The sequence below is a fragment of the Dromiciops gliroides genome, chromosome 3, assembly GCF_019393635.1.
Source record: "Dromiciops gliroides isolate mDroGli1 chromosome 3, mDroGli1.pri, whole genome shotgun sequence".
Lineage (NCBI taxonomy): Eukaryota > Metazoa > Chordata > Mammalia > Microbiotheria > Microbiotheriidae > Dromiciops > Dromiciops gliroides.
This window is the reverse complement of record NC_057863.1, coordinates 521,896,505-521,915,178: the sequence shown is the minus strand read 5'-3', so window position 1 is coordinate 521,915,178 and position 18,674 is coordinate 521,896,505. Positions and strand designations below refer to the sequence as shown.

The window sequence follows — 18,674 nt, the reverse complement described above, 5'->3', positions numbered from 1 at the left end:
GCCATATACATATATGTATAATTTTTATGTAGCACTTGTGACACAGTGCTAAGCACTTTACAATTATGATCTCATTTGCTGCGTACATATACAGATACACACATCTGTATATAATGCCAAAAGCCTCTCAGTAGAGCTTGCTTCTTCCCCCCTACCCCCATTCTTCCATTTAATTCCACTGAATTCAGTAGCAATAGTTAAATATGAAAGTTTATTTCCCCCCCAGCCTTTTGGGAATACTGTCTTTGTCCTGAATTCTCAAAATATTACAAAATAGAGGGAGGAGCCAAACACTTATGTGCTAGGTACTATGGTGTCCTCATAACCTTATAAAGTAGATGTTATCTTTACAGTCATAGAAACTGGGGTAGATAGAAGTTAAGTGACTTGCCCAAGGTCACACAGCTAAGTGTTTGAGACTGGGTCTGGGGTCTTCCCGACTCCAGGCCTAGCAGTCTATCCACTGCAATGGAAACTATATGTGTTCCTCTGGAAGTTTCCTTGATGTCAGCATGTTTGCGTAGCAACAATGCTTATGTAACTTCTTGACATAGGGTCATTTAAACAACTTAGAATAGTTTCCTTCTGGTTAAGACTGTGAAAGACATGTATATACTCAGATTGCATACTAGAAAATAAAAACCTCTAGCATGATTTTTACTCAGGCTAAAATACTTGAAGGCATATTACCTTATGTTCCCATAGCTGGAGAACAATCTATAGGCAAACGCTGCCAAATATTAATTGGTTACAGGAGCCAGTTGGGTGCCTGGGAGCAAGGTTATAAAAGGGTGGTTGGCTGAACAATGTTCCTGAAGGTTTCATGACTTCCCAGGGAAATCTGGTTATGATGTATGCATCTCAAACTCACCATATCCAGAGCATAACACATTATTGCTCTCAAACCCTCCCTTTTCCTCAAGTTTCCTATTAGCCTTGTGGGGCCCGCCAATCCTTCCAGTTAGCCAGGCTTACAACCCTGGTGCCACCCTCAAATCCTCATTCATACTCATCCACATATCTAATGTTTCTAATTCCTGTTTCTTTCTCCCTTCACATCTCCTGTATGTGTATACACCTTCTGTCTGCTCATAAAGCTGCCACTCTGGTGTGGCCTCCATCACTTTATGTATGAAAGAGTTTAATGGGCTTTTTAGTGGTCTCTCTTCTCGATTTCTTTCACTGCAAGCTCCGCCCCCCCCATTCAGCTGCCAAATCAAAGCCCTGCCCATGTCAACATCACCCTCTCCTCCCCCAACTCCAATGACTTTTTACCACCTCTGAAAATCCAACACAGCCACAATTTGGCCCCTTCCCACTTTCTTGGCTATCTTGCTATATATACCGACCCCTCCACTCACCTGCTTGCTGCTGTTCCTCAAACAAGTTATTGCACTGACTTCTCTGTCCCACTCCTGCCTCTCTTCAAGGTTGAGCTCCTAACCCATCGACTAGTGTCTTCCCTCTAAGACAGGTTTCCTATCCTCTACCTGTGAACTTAATATTTTGATGGCTATTTCAGTCTAACTAGTTTCTTTTTTTGGTTTGGTTTTGGGGGGCAATTGAGGTTAAGTGACTTGCCCAGGGTCACACAGCTAGTATCAAGTGTCTCAGGCTGCATTTGAACTCAGGTCCTCCTGACTCCAGGGTCAGTGCTCTATCCACTGCGCCACCTGGTTGCCCCCTAACTAGTTTCTTTTAAAAAGATCTACAGCCTAAAAGAATGCATCCCAAGACAACCTATACCATTTTCAGACAGCTCTTGTTATTTGGAAATTCTTTCCTACATTGAGCTGGAATTTGTCTTTCAGTAACTTTTACCTATTGGTCTTGGGTCTGGAGTTAAGAAGCCCTGGGTTCAAATCTTGTTTCAGGCATTCCTGAGCTGTGTGACACCCTGGACAAATCATTTTACTTCTCTCAAGCTCAGTTTCCTCATTTGTAAAATGGGGATGCTAATAACACTATCATACAGGGTGGTTGTGAAGATAAAATGAGATAACACTTGTAGAGTGTTTTACAACTCTAAAAAACCCTATATAACTTCTACAAATGATAATATTACTGGCTTAATAAAATGCAATCTGACTTAAAGAGTTCCAAATACTATACCTTAGACATCAGAACAGTTCTAAGTATGATTGAATGACAAAAACAACTCGAGTTTAAGCACAGGACACAGTGATGTTGAGTTTATCTCTGCAAGTGTAGATTGCATTCTCCTTGTCCCAAGTCTTCTCTTCCACCCTGAACACTACCATGCCTTGAAATCTCCTCCCAAATAAGTGCATAGTCTTAAACGCAAAACATGTTCTATGACTGTTTATGAAATCTGCCTCATGCCTACATTTGATGCTATCTTGGTATCAACATCTGAAAGGTATTAAGCTGAAAGTCCCAATCACAAAACACTTGGTGTTGCTAATAAATGGTAAAGGATTCTTCCCCTCCCCACCTCACCCCACAAAAACAAAGCTGATTTAATACTAAGCATAGGGAAGCTGGATGGCACAGTGTATAAAAGCTCTAGGCCTGGAGTCAGGAAGATTCTGTGTAACCCGGAGCAACTCACTTAACCTTGTTTGCCTCAGTTTCCTCTTCTGTAAAGTGAGCTGGAGAAAGAAATGGCAAACCACTCTATTCTTTTTCCCCAAGAAAACCCCAAATGGGGTCATGACGAGTCAGACACAACGGAAATGACTGACCACCAACAAAAAAATATACTAAGCATCCAAACTGCAGAAGCAACAAGGACTGCTGGGCTTGGAGTCAGGAAAGACTAAGTTTCTATGGGCCCCTGACACATTCTAGCCTGTGTAACCCTGGGCAAAACACTTAACTTCTATCTACCTCAGGGACACAACAGGATCCATCTATGAAGCCACAGACCAGTTCCCCTTTATACTGATGGAGGGAGCTTCCACACAAGAAGTTTCTCATACTGATATCACAGCTCACATATTTGTGAATTAAAAATAAAACACACATGGACGTATAAACGTGTGCACACGCACATGCATACACACCACAATGAGTCAACTTCAAGGACATCAACCAAATTAGCTTTCAATTCAGAGCTCTGGACCTGCTATTAAAATTCTGGAATGTCTTTATTAATAAACCTGCAACAAACATTTGAAGCCTAGAATCTGCCAAAATGAGGTATTCACTAAATGTATGTGTGAAGAAATTCCAGGGCACCAAGAGGACAGATTGGGGAAATAAAACTGCAGACTGTCACAGAAAATAGAATTACATTCTTCCCACTTTTCTTGGTGCTGTGTTGTTATGCATAGCAAGTCCTCAGGAAACATGAAGAGCGATGCTGCTGTGTGTTACAAGTGACAAAAGCCCATGACTGCACAGGTGGCTAAGTGATGAGTACAGAGGCTTAAAAAAACCAGCAAAACAAAACAAAACAAAAACACCATAACTGGACTTAAAAATCCAAATGCTATCTATAACTAAGAAACCAAAACGGCTTTAAATATTACTAACTGTTAAAAACAACAAAGGTGAGTTTAAGCATAAAGTATATATTTATACCACATAAACAAATGAAAAAGTATTACATAAGGAAAAAATAATGTAACAGTATAGTAGGTACCTAACATACTGGCATGCTCTTACATCTAAAACAAAAATGTAACATTTGTACTATATATATATATTTGACAAGTGTTCATTTAATTCTCTACTATAAAACATTTAAAATGTGGAGAGTACTTTTTCAAGATACAGAAGTTTTGTTTAGATAGGCACACCCACTATTCTTATAAAAACATGCTTACAAAGTGAAATTCATCTGAGTACTCATTTCCAAGATGTGCAAAAGCTATGTAACTGTAATCATACTGAAATTGTCTCCCCGTTTTGCATTGTTTAAGCTCCAACACTGATTGGTATGATTTTTTTTGTCACATATTTATTGATATTTCCCAGTTTTCCTGACAAAGTACACAATGCAGCTATTTAATGCTGAACATGTATTTAAGACCACTCAATTCTCTGATTAAAATATTGCTTTAATCAACCAAGTCTTCTTTAAAAAGGTATTTATGCTTTTATTTTTTTAAAATCTACGTCATCAACATTTTCTTTTGACGATCAGAAAAACCAAAGTAATTTGGACCATCAAGTGGACAAATGGCTTGGAAGAATTTTTCAGCCTGTTTGAAAAGAACATGAGTGTTAAAAGGTTGATAAACCTAAGGATTACAAAATTGGTTTAGTGTTAAAAAACAATTCAAGAATACCCAGTTAAGGTCAGATCCCATTTCAATGCTATCCCCAATCTACCAATAAGAAGTTTTAAGCGGTTTTAAAAAACTAAATAGGAAAAATAAAATATTAAAAGTAACATCACAGATGTGACTTGAACTCCAGAAAGAAAGAAGCCTTGTTACTCACTCCAGCACACTAGATGTCTGACATCGGTATACAGTGATGTGTGCTGAGAAGCTACAACATTAAGGTATAAATTGGCAAGTTAAAGTAGAAGGGAAATTATAAGATCTAGATATTCTTGTTTTGTGATTTTATGTCCGATTCCTTAAATGACTTTCAATTTTGGAATAATATTCTTTTAAATGACCAAGTGGCAAGACAGTGTGATATTTATGGAAGGGAAGGGGAAAAAACCAACAACCCTAAAATCTCTATCAAGGTCCCATTAACATTACAAGACCCCCAAGTTTATGTGCTACTACTGAAGAGGAAACATTAATTTTTGCCAGTGGCAGAAGAGAATTTTAGTTCTCCTTCAGAGTAGCTTTGATCTTCTGCACATTAAGAAAAAAAAAACATGCTGTACCATCTACATACTATATTGTGCATTTCTAAATAGTATTCTATTGTTCTAAAAGATTAGCACACTTACACAGTGTATTTTCCCCATACTCAATTTCTCCACTGCTTTTTTGTTTAATAAAAACTCCTAAAGTCAACTATGAACCATCAACCTGAAAATCATTATATACAAGACAGTGATTGAGCTTCTGGAGCACTGACATTTTCTAACATAAAAGTTCTTGCTTTCACTTTTGCACTCCTCTAAATCCAAGGGCCAAACTACCCAGAATGCATAATTAGAAAAAAAAATACATATCCTTTGAGCCAAGACTTTTCAAACCAAGCTTCAGCCAGGATTCTTTTTTTTCTTAATGACTAAGTTATAAAACCCTTGAAAATAAGGATTTATCACGGAAACATTGACAGACCCTTAAGTAGAGAGGTGCTAGCTGGTGTCTCTATAAATGATAAACAAACAAACAAAAAATACTTCATAGCTTATACTGAAGAGTTGATTCATTGCTCATTTTGTTCATTAAAAAAAAATACTCTTTGGAACTGTCTTTACTTGCACAGATAATACAGTCTAACATCTCTTCCTGTTAAAATAAAGATATAATCATGTCTCTATCGCTGTGCTCAATTCATCTATCAAAATGCACTGAACTAATTACCTGATCCCTTTGCCAGTTAACACATAGCCTTATAAGTCTTCTACAGTCTGTCTAGGGCAAATTTTCCAGCACAGAGGTTCTCGCATTTTGTTAGGACAGTCTGGTTAGCATGTGTGGTGGTGACCTTTTATAGTCCAAACTTTCTCCCCCAGAGCTCAGCACAGTATGTTGTAGGTGGTTCAGCAAATGTTTGTTAAATTAATTGCATAAGGCTTTCTTTCTAACATTGTCTTCTAAGATGAGAGTTAGGAAAAACTTTTAATATAGCCTTCTTCTGCTGTGAATGTTATTTTCCTTACTGATTTCACTAACATTTTGAGGAGCCCATGTGGGCTGGAGCTTAAAGGGGGGTAAAAAAAAAAACAACACATTTTTTTTTTTGGTTTGTTCCACTTAAATTGATCAGATTATATTTATTTTGTGCCCACAGAGAGCAGGGTGCTGATGCAGGACCTCTGTCTGTAACACTTCCCCTCTCTCCCTGCTACATACCTTTGGACTGCCCCCAAACAGATTTAAACTACACATTTTAGTAATAGGCATGAAAAATAAGCCACTGGTCGTGTATTCTAAATGGATACATTCAAAACTACCTTTTAAAAAATAAACTGAAAAGTTAAGAGGGAAACATATAAAACTATATATTCAACTATCAGTCTAACATAAACATATTGTAAGTATATATAATATATATGTATAAAAAAGGGCAAACAATCAAGATTTAAATAAGACTACGAAACCAGGAAATGTAGATTTCACCATAAAGAAAACTACAATAACCCTCCCAAACTAAAACTACTATGTTCACTAATATGATAAATTGTTTAATTAATGACAGACAAAAATTAGGCTAGAGTATGTGGCAATAATGTGTTTCTACAGAAATTGTCCCATGCCTTTTAATACCGTAAAGTAGAATCCAGAGCGCTATGTGACTTAGGACAGAGTTAATAGTGGAAAATACTGAATATCTGACACAATCATCACTCTTGGTTTGAGCTGCACCCTCCTCTGTGTCAGCGTTGAGTTCTTTAGATCAGATACACCGTTTTTTGGCTTGTCAGACCAGTAAGTCATGTTTTTCCACTTGCCACAGGCAGCTGAAGAGACAACTACTTGAATAAACTACAAGCTGCAACACGTAGCATTTAACTCACAAGTCAGCGTACTTAGCTAAAATGATAGGTGAACACATAATTGGGCAAAAGGAATGGTATTCATCAGCCAAACAGGCTCATTTCCCCCAACCCCCAAAATGAACAGTAGTTGCAACAGCAATAGAAATAAAGATCAAAACAAAAGTTGTTGATTCTTCAGAGCCAACTGTGAAAGAGGTCAGCAATATATAACAGCAGCAATGGACAAGGAAGAGCAAAATATTGGGATGAAAGAATCTTGCTGGATGTTGGTTCAGCTCTAAGTAAGCCAAAAGTCTGCCACAGTGGCTTATTTGGAAAATGACGATACAAATGTCTTATTTCTTTAGATCCTTCACAGATGCAGAATTCAGTCTCCCTGAGGCTTCTATAACCATGTAAGAAAGCTCTCTTTATCTAGCTTGGTGGCAGCCAGAACAGATTCCATGTCATTAAGGATGTCAGAACTCAAAGCTTCCTGAAGGCTTGGCATCAGTTCTTCTCCCTCTATATTCATTCCATCTCCTTCCAGTGTCCCAAGGTCCACGTTTGTCCCTGGAATGGCTTCAAGGTAGTCTGGGAAACGGTTCTGCTGTGAGGGTATGTTGCTTTGGCTGATACTATCACCTAATTTGGAACAACAACAACAAAGAGGTAGTCAAGTTGTACCGAAAAGGTAATCACATCAAGGCTATATGCTTACCAGACAACTTCAAACAAACCCATGCAGAAAAGCAGCTCTGAATTCACCTTCCAGTTTGGAATTCTAAATTTGTTAACAGGCCACTGAAATATACCTTCTTCCCCAATGGAAATCATTAATTAAAACCCAAATCTACGAATAATCCCTGGAGTTCATTTTAGATTTTGTAGGCACTCATTTGACCAAAATTTTTATTGAGTGCCTAATATATCCTAGGCACCAAGAGGAGTAAGGGGAGAGGGAGGAAATAGGAGATAGAAAAACAATGCAAGTCCTCTAAAACCTCAGAAATGTAGCAGAAGAGACAGGTCATTCATCTATATGCACAGATTGCTGAGGTATTAGTCCAAGAAACCAATGTGGTTAAGTGTCAAAATCAGTGATAGAGAAAGCAAGTGCTATAAAAATTTGAAAAGGTTAGAAAGAAACATGTAGACTACAGTTACCAAGAGAGCTCTGCAGAGAAGGCAGGACCAAGTTGGAACTCAAAACACCATTTGAATCAGCAGAGACAAGAAGGAAGGCCATTCCGTGTGCAGAAGACCAACATAAGGTAAGTCCTGGAATTAGGGCTAAGCAAACTTTAGAGACAATACCATCTACCAGATGTTCAACTGACAGAATTGACCAGCTCGAGTTTTAGTTTTTCTCTTCATTGGTGTTTGCCCTCTGTCAAAGATGCTAATAAAAAGTTAGTGACAGGGCCACCAGGTGAGTCACAGAGAGGCACTTTCTAGGCACCAGGTACATAAAAACTAAAAAAGGAATGATCCAATAATCCACCTCTAGAAAAACAGGACACCTAAATGAGGATCTTCTTTGTCTTTCCTGCTAGGAAAACAGGTGCTTTTTTTGGTCCCATCTCCTACAAGAGTTCTTCCCTTGCTTTCCTAGTTATTAGGGCCTCTCCCCTGAAATTACAATGTATTTATTTTGAATTCACTTTTCTGGGTACTAGACATTTCCCTTCTGTGTGCTCCCCAGGGGCAGGGATAATTTCTTTTTAGTTTTTGTATACTTGGTACCTGGTATAGTTTTATAAGACTGAGTAGAAATAAGACTATACTTTTTTTCTTTTTTTTTAAGGCAGCATTACTGTATGACCAGAAAACCAACCTGTATCCATTTCATCAACACTGTTTAGGAAGTCATCTGGGGTTCTGGGTACACTATAGCTGCTCATGCTCAGCCCACTGTCTGTACTCTCATCTCGGGAATGATAGGTGCCACTGCAAAGGAGAAGGGTAGAAAATTAATGTAGGATATTTGAGATAGGCTTTAAAACAGAAACAAGCCTAGTGAGCATCAACATCATTCTAAAAGAGGGTTAGAGAAAAACTCTGCTTAGCAACTTTGGAAATATGTGTCCTTCAGACTCCAGACATAACCAATGGGCGGTGAAGCGAAATAGACAAAGGATCCTAATTAAAGCTGCCAACAAAATGAAAATCACAATATCCACATTCACCTCCCCCTTCTCCTCCCTCTCCCTCCCAATCCCCTTGGCCAAGCTTTGGGTCCAGGGGCATTACCAAAAGTGTATTGCTTTTTACATTCATATATACCATACCAACCAGTCTTTACATATAGATCACTCAATTAAGTTTCCCAGCTACCTGATCAGGCCTTTACTAAGCACAATTTTTGTAGGTGAAGATAATCTGAGAGGCCTAGCTACAGTGGGCTGGCATTTGAGTCCTGAATGGGATGGGAGGGGGAAGAGGGGACAGCAGCACAAATGAGAAATCCCAGACATCGGGGATGAAGGTGCCACAGGCCTGTACTAGACTTATGCTAAGTGCTAAAGAACTTCTGTGCAAAGTTCAAGCCAAAGAAAAAAAGCCATCCCTAAACAAAGAGCCACCACTCCTTCTTGGAGAAGGCTAAAACAAATGAAACACTCACATTACCTTAGAGGGAAATGATAAGAAGTTGTACAGCTTCATCTCTTATTGGAGTTATTGCATCTTTTAGTTTTAAGCAGAAAAGCTTCAAAATACAGGTTAGAAAAATCCCTCAGTGAAAATTCCTTTAAGTAAAAGGACAGGCAAAGAAAGAGGTTTTTCTTTAGGCTAAATCTAAAAGCTTTGAAACTGTATATAAAGGGGCAGTAAACAGAGAAGAAAGATCACTACTTCTATAAACAGTGCTATTAAGTAAACAAGCAGCAACTAAGACCATTTGGCTGCCTGCAGAAGCTGTGTCTGAAGCAGTTCAATCGTCAATCTTAGATTGCGATGTAGAAAAAGTCTATGGACCAATGATAATGGATATTGCTTTTAATTGTCTCTAAAGAATATGGAGCCCCATATCTTTCTCACAACTGGATGGATGAGCAGCCATTCAACTTAGAAGAGTAAAGACACACATATCAAGCTTTTCTCTCAAGAATCTAGCTTGAAGCACTACTCAGATGAAAAGCACAGCTCTGAAGTATATTCTACACCCATTCATTCAATCATCCTCATTTCTTTATTCCCTCTGTCCCTTAATGGAGACTCTCCTCTTATGAATCATAGACTTAAATCTTATGGAAAAGTTTTTTTCCTTGCCAGATTTTAGTGACAATAACATTCTCAAACAGATCCAGTAAAATAAAAATGAACCCTTATGCTCACCTTTATATAAAATGAAGTCGTTTGGGCAAGTGTTTAAAGACTGTCTAGCTTAATGTTTTGTCAATATACATGCCTTTGAAAAAAGCTTATTCCCAGTATTGTCAAGAAAAGCCCAGAATTCTTATGCTTATAAGTTTAGAATAAGAAACAAAGTTCTTTGAACTTGCTGTCATCTCCATAAAATTTTTCCATCCTCCTTAGCTGCTGATGCAACGGACTGAATGCTATTTTTTTGTTGTTGTTGTTGTTGTTTTTTAAGTGAGGCAACTGGGGTTAAGTGACTTGCCCAGGGTCACACAGCTAGTAAGTGTGTGTTAAGTGTCTGAGGCCGGATTTGAACTCAGGTACTTCTGACTCCAGGGCTGGTGCTCTATCCACTGCGCCACCTAGCTGCCCCTTGAATGCTATTTTTAAAATAAAAAAAAAATGATTCTTTGTATTGAACATTTCCATTTATTCTTATATCAGCTCTTTTTTTTGGGGGGGGGGGCAGGGCAATGAGGGTTAAGTCCAGGGTCACACAGCTAGTAAGTGTCAAGGGTCTGAGGATAGACTGAACTCAGGTCTTCCTGAATCCGGGGCTGGTGTTTTATCCACTGCATCACCTAGCTGCCCCCCAATTTGTTCTTTTAAAAAGAACAAACCAACTACTTCCTATTGCCAGATATCAAGGTTTCAAACCCTGGGGTCACCTTTGGCTCTTCACATTTTTTCACTCCTCTCATTGCTCACATTCAACCCACTGTTATTTCTTGTCAATTTTACTTTTACAATCTCCATTTTTCTCTGTGCTCTCCACTTACATTGTCCTCATTACATTTCACCTACTTCAATAGCTTCCTGTTGCTCTCTGCAGTCAGTTTTGCCACTCTCTAAAGCATCCTTCAAACAGTTGTCAAAATATTCTTCCTAATGCACAGTTCTGTGCACAGCACTCTTAAACTCAGAAAACCTTAAATCTCCCCACTGCCTACATAAAAAAATACAAATTCCTTAGCTTGTCATAGCATGCCTTCTAATCTCACTCCAAGAGACAGAGAACCTTGTACAATCTTATTTGACACAACTTCCCTTCACATACCTTTGAAAATTTGAGTAAAACTGGATTATTAGCTATTTCCCTTATCCCATTATGTACTTTCCCACTTCTGTGCATTCAAACGTCCCATTCTGTAATGTACTCAAACATTATCAGTTACTCACAGGATGGCTGGCTCTCCCTTCCTTCCTTCCTCTAAATGTCTTACACCCTCCTTAAAAAGCTTATACTGCTCCTCAACCATCTCAGAGAATATTCAAGCTAACTAGGGATTTATGGCATCACCTGACATATAGCTCAGAGAACTGTCTAAACTAATTTTGACCCCACTCAAAGTGATTAGTAACTTATCACTGAGTCTCCACCTCTCCCTCCCTCTGGCCCTTTTTCCTCCTTCAGAGTCTGGGCTGGTCTACTTCATGTAGTCAATTTCTTTATTTCATATATACACACAATTAATGTCAGAACTGGCATTCAGATCCACATTTCTCCTCACTCTAATGCCCTGCTCTTTTCCACTATATCATAATGCTTTTCTCTGAGGATATTTCTAGCTATAATGATGCAAATCCATGACTTTATAACTTCTGGAAACTAAGCTGAACTTGAGAATATCCTGAAGAGAAGCCTCTTATGTCCCTATTTGGTGTTAGAGATATTCGTTTAAGTAAAGGATCAGATACATGGATTATATTTTTAGTGCCGTAATAATGAATTTCCTTCTATCTTTTATAGTTTGGAGAATATGCAAACAAATTTTGGTGGAAAACACAAATTAGTTGATTTGGTTTTAGGAATAAGCTACCTTTTATAGTAATTAAGTGATTGCTCTGTCCTGATAATTGACTAGACTTCATCTAGGACTTAACTTTCTTACACCAAGTATGATATCCCAAGATAATTTTCAAAAGAATTGGAAAGTCTATAACATCACACTGGGCACTTGCCATTGTCCTTGTAATGGAAACGAAGCTTTTTCATCATGCGACTAGCACTTTTCTATTTGGTTATCTCATACCAATAAGCCTAAGATTCAAATTAGGAATAATTTCTTATGGTCAATACACTAAAGAAACTGGCAAGGATGTAGACTTCTTTTGGTACTATGCAGGATGTTAAATTGGAAATGGTGGGTTTGACTTTCCCTTGCTTAAAATTCAAGAGGAGGAGGATATTAAAAAAAAAAAAAGTAAACCCAAATGAAAGCATGATTTACAAAGAAGCACACACATTTTAGACCTGTGAAACGTAGCAGAGGTAACTGAATTTGACTAAATTCACTAATGAGAACAGCAAATATGGATAATGCAGTTGCACTTAAAATTCTTTGAATAATTTCAGGCAAGGTATATCTTTTATTTGAAGTGAATTACTTAGTGCTAAGTTAAGAGCCAATAGGGTTCCATGTTATCCTTGAGAAACCAAAACAAGTGTCTAAACATTAAAACAAACAAACAAATACCCAACCCTTAGGTTGTTTAAATCTATTTATAACAAAAATGAAGACCATAAAGACGATCAAACGCCAGAAATATTTCCTTAAGACCAAATAGCTATCTGAAACTTCACAGATGTTTTTAAACCTAGAAGTGTGAATTGATTCTAGTCAAATCTTGATTTAAAATGCCCTTGTAGGCAAAGAACATGACCTGTTTCAGCTTGCAGTCTAATTCCAAAAGAGTACTGCTTACCAGCACTTATGTAATCTGTCCGAAACACTATATTTGTGGTAACTAAGCAAAAAAAAATATCCTTAAGCTAAGGGATTTCCAAGTCCTGCCATTAGTCTTAATGCATTTTGAAAAAAGCAGATTCCTACATTTTCTCTCCTTGAAGGATATGATCATGTCTAGCGCTAATGCAATGAAAGCTGAAAGGCTGAATATCTCTATGAAAAATACCAGCAAATGAACCTCAAAATCCAGCCCTACCTATGTTTTGGATGCAGCTCATTTGATCACTTAGAAAGGCATTCACATGTCCTTTCATGATTCTGTAATTTTAAACAACTGTTAGTCAACAGATTAGGCACAGGCAAACATGTTCTGACTCTGAATAAGAATCCATTCTACAAGTCTGAACACTTTACTTCCTCTCACAGGAGACAGCTTTTAATCCTCAACTTCTAGTGGACTTGCCATTTATGGAGAGATTCATTTACAGCTGTGGCTTTTGGCACACACAGATATTCAAAATAGACTATTGCAAGTGCTAAGCAGAAGGATCTTTAAACCACGATCTTTTCCTAATTTTTGCTAGTGTCTCTTACAAACCTGTTGAGAAAGGGATCAGAACTATTTGTAGTCATTGTTCTCAGTTCCTGATTCATTCCAGGAGAGGACACGGGATTCTGAGTTCCACCATCTTGTTCCATTGTTGGTAATTGGCTCCGGAGAGCTATTTCCTACAGAAGCAAGAATAAAATACCAGTCCATTGAGCAACAAATAGAGCATTTGTAAGAAAGATTAAAAAACAAACAACATTCCACTCCCTCACCTCCCCTACCTCCATTAGAATCAATGTATGAGGACAAATGTGTATATAAAGTTGAGGCATACTTCATAAATGAAAGTAGAAATGCATTGCTCCAAGTCAGAAAGAACCAATAAGTGGTTAGATTAATCTTGAGGACACAGATTGTGCTATTTTTCATTTTTGTATATTTATTCCAGTAGAATGGAAGATTCTTAAGGGCAGGGACTATTTTGTTTTAACTTTTGCACCTCCAGAACCTATTATAATGTTTGACACACCCTGTTGATTGAATCAATATCTGTTGAAGTGAAATGAATAAAATGAAAGCCTATCTACCACATTCATAACTTATTTGATAACTTATCATGTAGCTTACCAACACACACACACACACACACACACACACACACACACACACACACACGGACTCTTGTTACCTAAGCAGAGCAGACCAAATTCTTAAATGGGCTAGGAGATGGTGTGGTATAGTGGTTAGAGAGCAGACCTTGGAAAAAGGAAAAATTGGGTTCAAATCCCACACCTGACACATATTAGCTATCTAATTCAAAGTCTTATTGAATCTTTAAGCATCAGGAACAACAGATAATAATAACTAACATTTATATAGCTCCTATGTGCCAGGTATTTTATTAATATTTTCTTGTTTGATCCTCATAACAACCCTGCAAACAGGGAAACATGGGTTAAGTGACTTGCTTACACACAGCTACTAAAGTGTCTGAGGTTGGATTTGAACTCAGGTCTTTCTGACTCCAGGCCAGCACTCTACCTACTGAACTGCCTACCTGCCATTTTTGAGAAAATAATTATTAATAATGGATTTCTTGGGGGGACCCAGAGATCCACTTCAGTCCTCCACCTCTCCTCCCTCCAAGAAAGTTCAGCTCTTGCCTGGGACAAACCCAAAGGAACAAAAGAAACTGATTCTTTTGTCTAGCTCAATGAACTGATGGGATCAAACCACACCTAGATACTGGACTTTTGCATACTGTTCCTTTATGTCATCCATAGAGTTCATTTTAATTTAGACCACTCTCAAGTCATGTCAACCAATGGAATTGAATGACACTAACCAATTAGCTTTGATCAATGTATAATGATCCCCACGTATCTAAAGAAGATAAAACCCTTGGCCATGCTAGGGTCACCCGCTCTTTGCTCTCTCTTGGCCCCCGAATGCTTTCTCTTGCTCTTAGGACTATGTAGGTATGAAGGCCTGAGACTATGAGAAGTTAAGGAGACACTCAGCCAATACTTTACTAATATATAATATTCATTAATAATAAATGATTACTGCCCAAACTGGTGTAATAGCCATTAATATATAAATACCAATCAATTAATTTATAAAATATAGTAGTAGCAATTTTAGAAAACACATATTTTAACACAAGAAATGATTTAAAAACTCAACTATTCATTTTATTTCCCAGTCATCTGTTTGGTTCATAAAAGTTTTAAAATATTTTTTGTGTTTCCTTACAGCAATAAAAAATGAAATCATGAAGCACATTTTTCCCTTTTGACAGAGAGCACATGAAATTCTTCTTTTGGCCTTTGGAGGATGAGTATGGAATATTGGAAAAAACCCTGCAGTGGGAATCAGAAGACTAGTCTAGCATTCTGCTTCCAGGACGACTAGCATCACCAAATATGGGACACGTGGTTTAGCCTCTCTAGGCTTCAATTTTGTCATCTACAAAACGAGGAGGTTAGATCAGGTAATCTTCAAGGTTCCTGCCAATTGTAGATATGATTCTATGTTTATATTTGTCTTCCACAGGATAGAGAGATTCTGCATGGTTTTCAAAAGAGAAAAAAAACACAGCACCCAAATTTCTCCCCAAGTGGAGAAGCTTTAAGGTATTAAATAGTTTCATTTGACACAACATGTTTAAAGACTGTACAAAAAAATCATCCATTCATTACCATTTATTACTTTGGCCTAAGTGTTAAGCCTTTTTTAAAAAAAAACACCCCAATTATTCAAGCAACTCAAAAAGGATTTTATCTAAAAAGAGAATGCTGGTTTTAACTGGCTGTCATAGCCATCATACTTTGAACGTAGCAAAGGCTACATATTGTTAACACATTCCCCCATAGCTTTAGAAATCTGAAACATACACTTAAAGAGGTTAATGAAAAACTATCATGTTTCTCCTTAAAATACATCGTGGTACAAACAAATGAATATGAAATAGCATCACATGATTTGAAAGGGACTTTGTACTCCATGTTCAAATCTGTAAAATGAGGGACTGGGTCGAATAATCTAATCTTCAGGGTCACCCCTAATTCTGAAATTCTGCAGAGGTTGGGGATTTACACTGAAAATGTAACCTTGACATCTTGATAACACTTTGAGGTTTCCACACATCATATCATTTGATCTCAACCAATGAGATATGCCTATTGGCTTAGCAGGTAGCATTATTTCCATGAGGCTTTTAGAAGTTATATGACTTGGGAGCCAAGATAGTAGAATAGTAGGAAGCACAGTAAGTTCCCCCTTCCTCTCCCACAATTCCTACAACAGATCCAAAAAATGCACTAGACTGAATCCTAATTGAGAAGTCCCAGAAAACATTACACAGTCATTTTCTCAGGGCAAGTCAACATAAGGAGACAAAGAAGTATGTGGACACTCTGGACCAAGCATTCCAGTTCAGGGAGAGGCAAGAAGACCCAGACAGCACAGAGGTAAGCCCTAAGGTTGCATACAGTGTAGGAACAGGTTCCATCTGGTCGCTCTGTCATGTATTTCCCAGCTGTGGGTCAAAGATCCAGGGCATACTGAGAAGAGAACTACGATCAAGAATGATCACAGGTCTAGGCTATGAACTGAGCAAAGAGAAAGCTGCGAAGCAAGAAGCAGCTGCGTAACTTGGATCCCAGAAGCTGAATGAAATCTTGGTTGTAAGCTTGTAGTCTCTTCTGAATCCTGCAGAGGAATAATCAGGGCAGGAATCCCAGACCAAAGAGAGGCCAATAAGTTTATCATTCTGAACCAGCTGAGCTTTATAGCTAGCTAATAGCAGTTGAGTCCATCAGTTTACTGATATTCAAAAATGACTTATTACTTATACCCAAACCCAGGTAAGGAACTTGCAGAACTCAGACCAAGCGTGAAGCAATCAGACTTTGGCCTGGATCAGGACACTCTGGGAGCACTGAAAGTTTGCATCCCCTACCCTGAGCTGTCCCTGAGATCTGGAATATCATAACACTCAATATCCTATGAAGGCAGCAGCAGGATCAACTGAGACATTTCCTCTATCAGTACACAGAGCCTGGCTCTAACACAAAGTCTAAAGTCAGGAAGTGAGCTGGAAGTATGAACAAATTAAAAAAAAAAAATTCTACCATAAAAAAGTGATTATGTTGACAGGGACACTCAAGACAACCTCTGAAGAGAAAATGACTCCTTCTAAAAGATCTACAATTAAAACCTCAACAAAACAAAGTAAAACAAAACCATAGCTTGGGTACATAACTACAATTCCTGGTAGCTGATGAAACAAATTTTTAAAAAACAAATTGATTCTTTTATTAATGAAATAATTCTAAAGGAAAAAACTTTGAAAAGATACAAAAGTTATGAAAGAATTGAAAAAGGAATGAACAATTTGGTATAAGAGCTACAAAATGTTGCCCAAGTAACAAACTCCCTAAAAATTAGTGGACCAAATAGAAAATAATGACTCCATGAGACAAGAAGAATTTTTTTTTTAAAGTGAGGCAATTGGGGTTAAGTGACTTGCCCAGGGTCACACAGCCAGTAAGTGTTAAGTGTCTGAGATCGGATTTGAACTCAGGTACTCCCGACTCCAGGACCGGTGCTCTATCCACTGCGCCACCTAGCTGCCCTGAAGAAATATTTTTAAAAAGCAAACGACTGAAGAAAGAGAAGTACAAAGTATCTCAAAGCAAAAACAACTGATCCAGAAAAAAGACTGATAATTTAAGAATCCCTGGACTATCAGAAATCCATGACCAAAAAAAGAACCTAGACATCATATTTCAAAGTATCATAAAATTGCCCATATCTCTAAAAACCTCCAACACACAGTTGATGGTTGAGTGGAAATAGGTCACTTCCTGAAAAAGCAACCCAAAATGAAAACTCTCAGATCATAGCCAAAATCTGAGTTTCCAGGCCAAAGAAAAACTACTTAAGCAGCCAGAAAAAAAAAAAAATCAAGTACTCAGGAGTTACAATCAGGATCATATGCAATTTAGCAGCCAACACTATAAGGAAAGAACTTGGAATACAGTATTTCAGAAGGCAAAGGATATATACATACATACATACATATATGCTTAAAACCAAGAATAACTTGCCCAGCAAAACTGAGTTTATGCTACAGGGTGGGGAAGGGGAAAAATGTATTTTTAATGAAACAGAAAACTAAGCACTCCTGATGGAATGACTGACACTAGAAACACAGGTGTCAAGAGAAATGTAAAAAGGCACATATAAATGAAAAAATTTCAGATACTAAGGACAAACTGTTTACATATCAAAATGCAGCAATGATACATGTGTCCCCTCTTAAGCCCTTCATCCAAAGGGATTATACATGGTTCTGTTATTTTTTTGATGGTTTTAAAAGAATGGAAAGGGAGGGTAAGAGGAATACACTGTGGGTGGGTGGGATGGGGAGAAAGAGAAAGGAAATTCTCTCACATAATTGGGGTGTGCAAGAGGAAGTCTATAGAAAGAGCAAAAGGGATGTGAAGTGCCTCTGACTCTTGAACCTTACTCTCATCTGAACTGGTCAAACACAGTTGGGTATAGAAAATACATTTCATTCAACAAAGGTAGGAGGGGAAAAGGAGAGAAAGAAAGAATAAGGAGGGTAGATCAATGGAGGGATTAGTCCTAAGCAAACTGTAACTAAGGATGTATAAAATATTTATAGCTTTTTTTGATGACAAAGAACTGGAAACTGATGGAATGCAAGTCAGCTGGAAAATGGCTGAACAAATGATGGTAAATATGTGTCTTGGAATATCATTGTGCTGTAAGAATGATGAAAAGGTTAGATTTAGAGAAACCTGAGAAGATCTGTATGAACTGATAGAAAATAAAGTGAACAGAACTAGGAAAAACATTTGACAACAATGTTGTAAAGGCAAACTACTTTAAAAGACTTACAAACTCTGATAAGTGTCATGAACAACCATAATTTCAAAGGACTCATGATATTACCAAC

At 37.8% G+C, this 18,674-nt stretch overlaps 1 protein-coding gene across 12 annotated transcripts in view; it reads right to left on the bottom strand.

The window, feature by feature from the left end:
• Nucleotides 1–3,127: 3,127 nt before the first annotated feature.
• Nucleotides 3,128–18,674, bottom strand: part of YAP1 (Yes1 associated transcriptional regulator) — a 161,482-nt gene continuing 145,935 nt past the window's right edge. For all 12 annotated transcript variants that reach the window (XM_043997456.1, XM_043997460.1, XM_043997458.1 and 9 more), the window contains 3 exons: nt 13,235–13,365; nt 8,421–8,533; nt 3,128–7,228 (listed from right to left, as the gene is read on the bottom strand). In XM_043997456.1, coding sequence (XP_043853391.1) covers nt 6,990–7,228; nt 8,421–8,533; nt 13,235–13,365 — 483 coding nt within the window. In that variant the 3' untranslated portion in view covers nt 3,128–6,989. The remainder of the gene's footprint in view (nt 7,229–8,420; nt 8,534–13,234; nt 13,366–18,674) is intronic.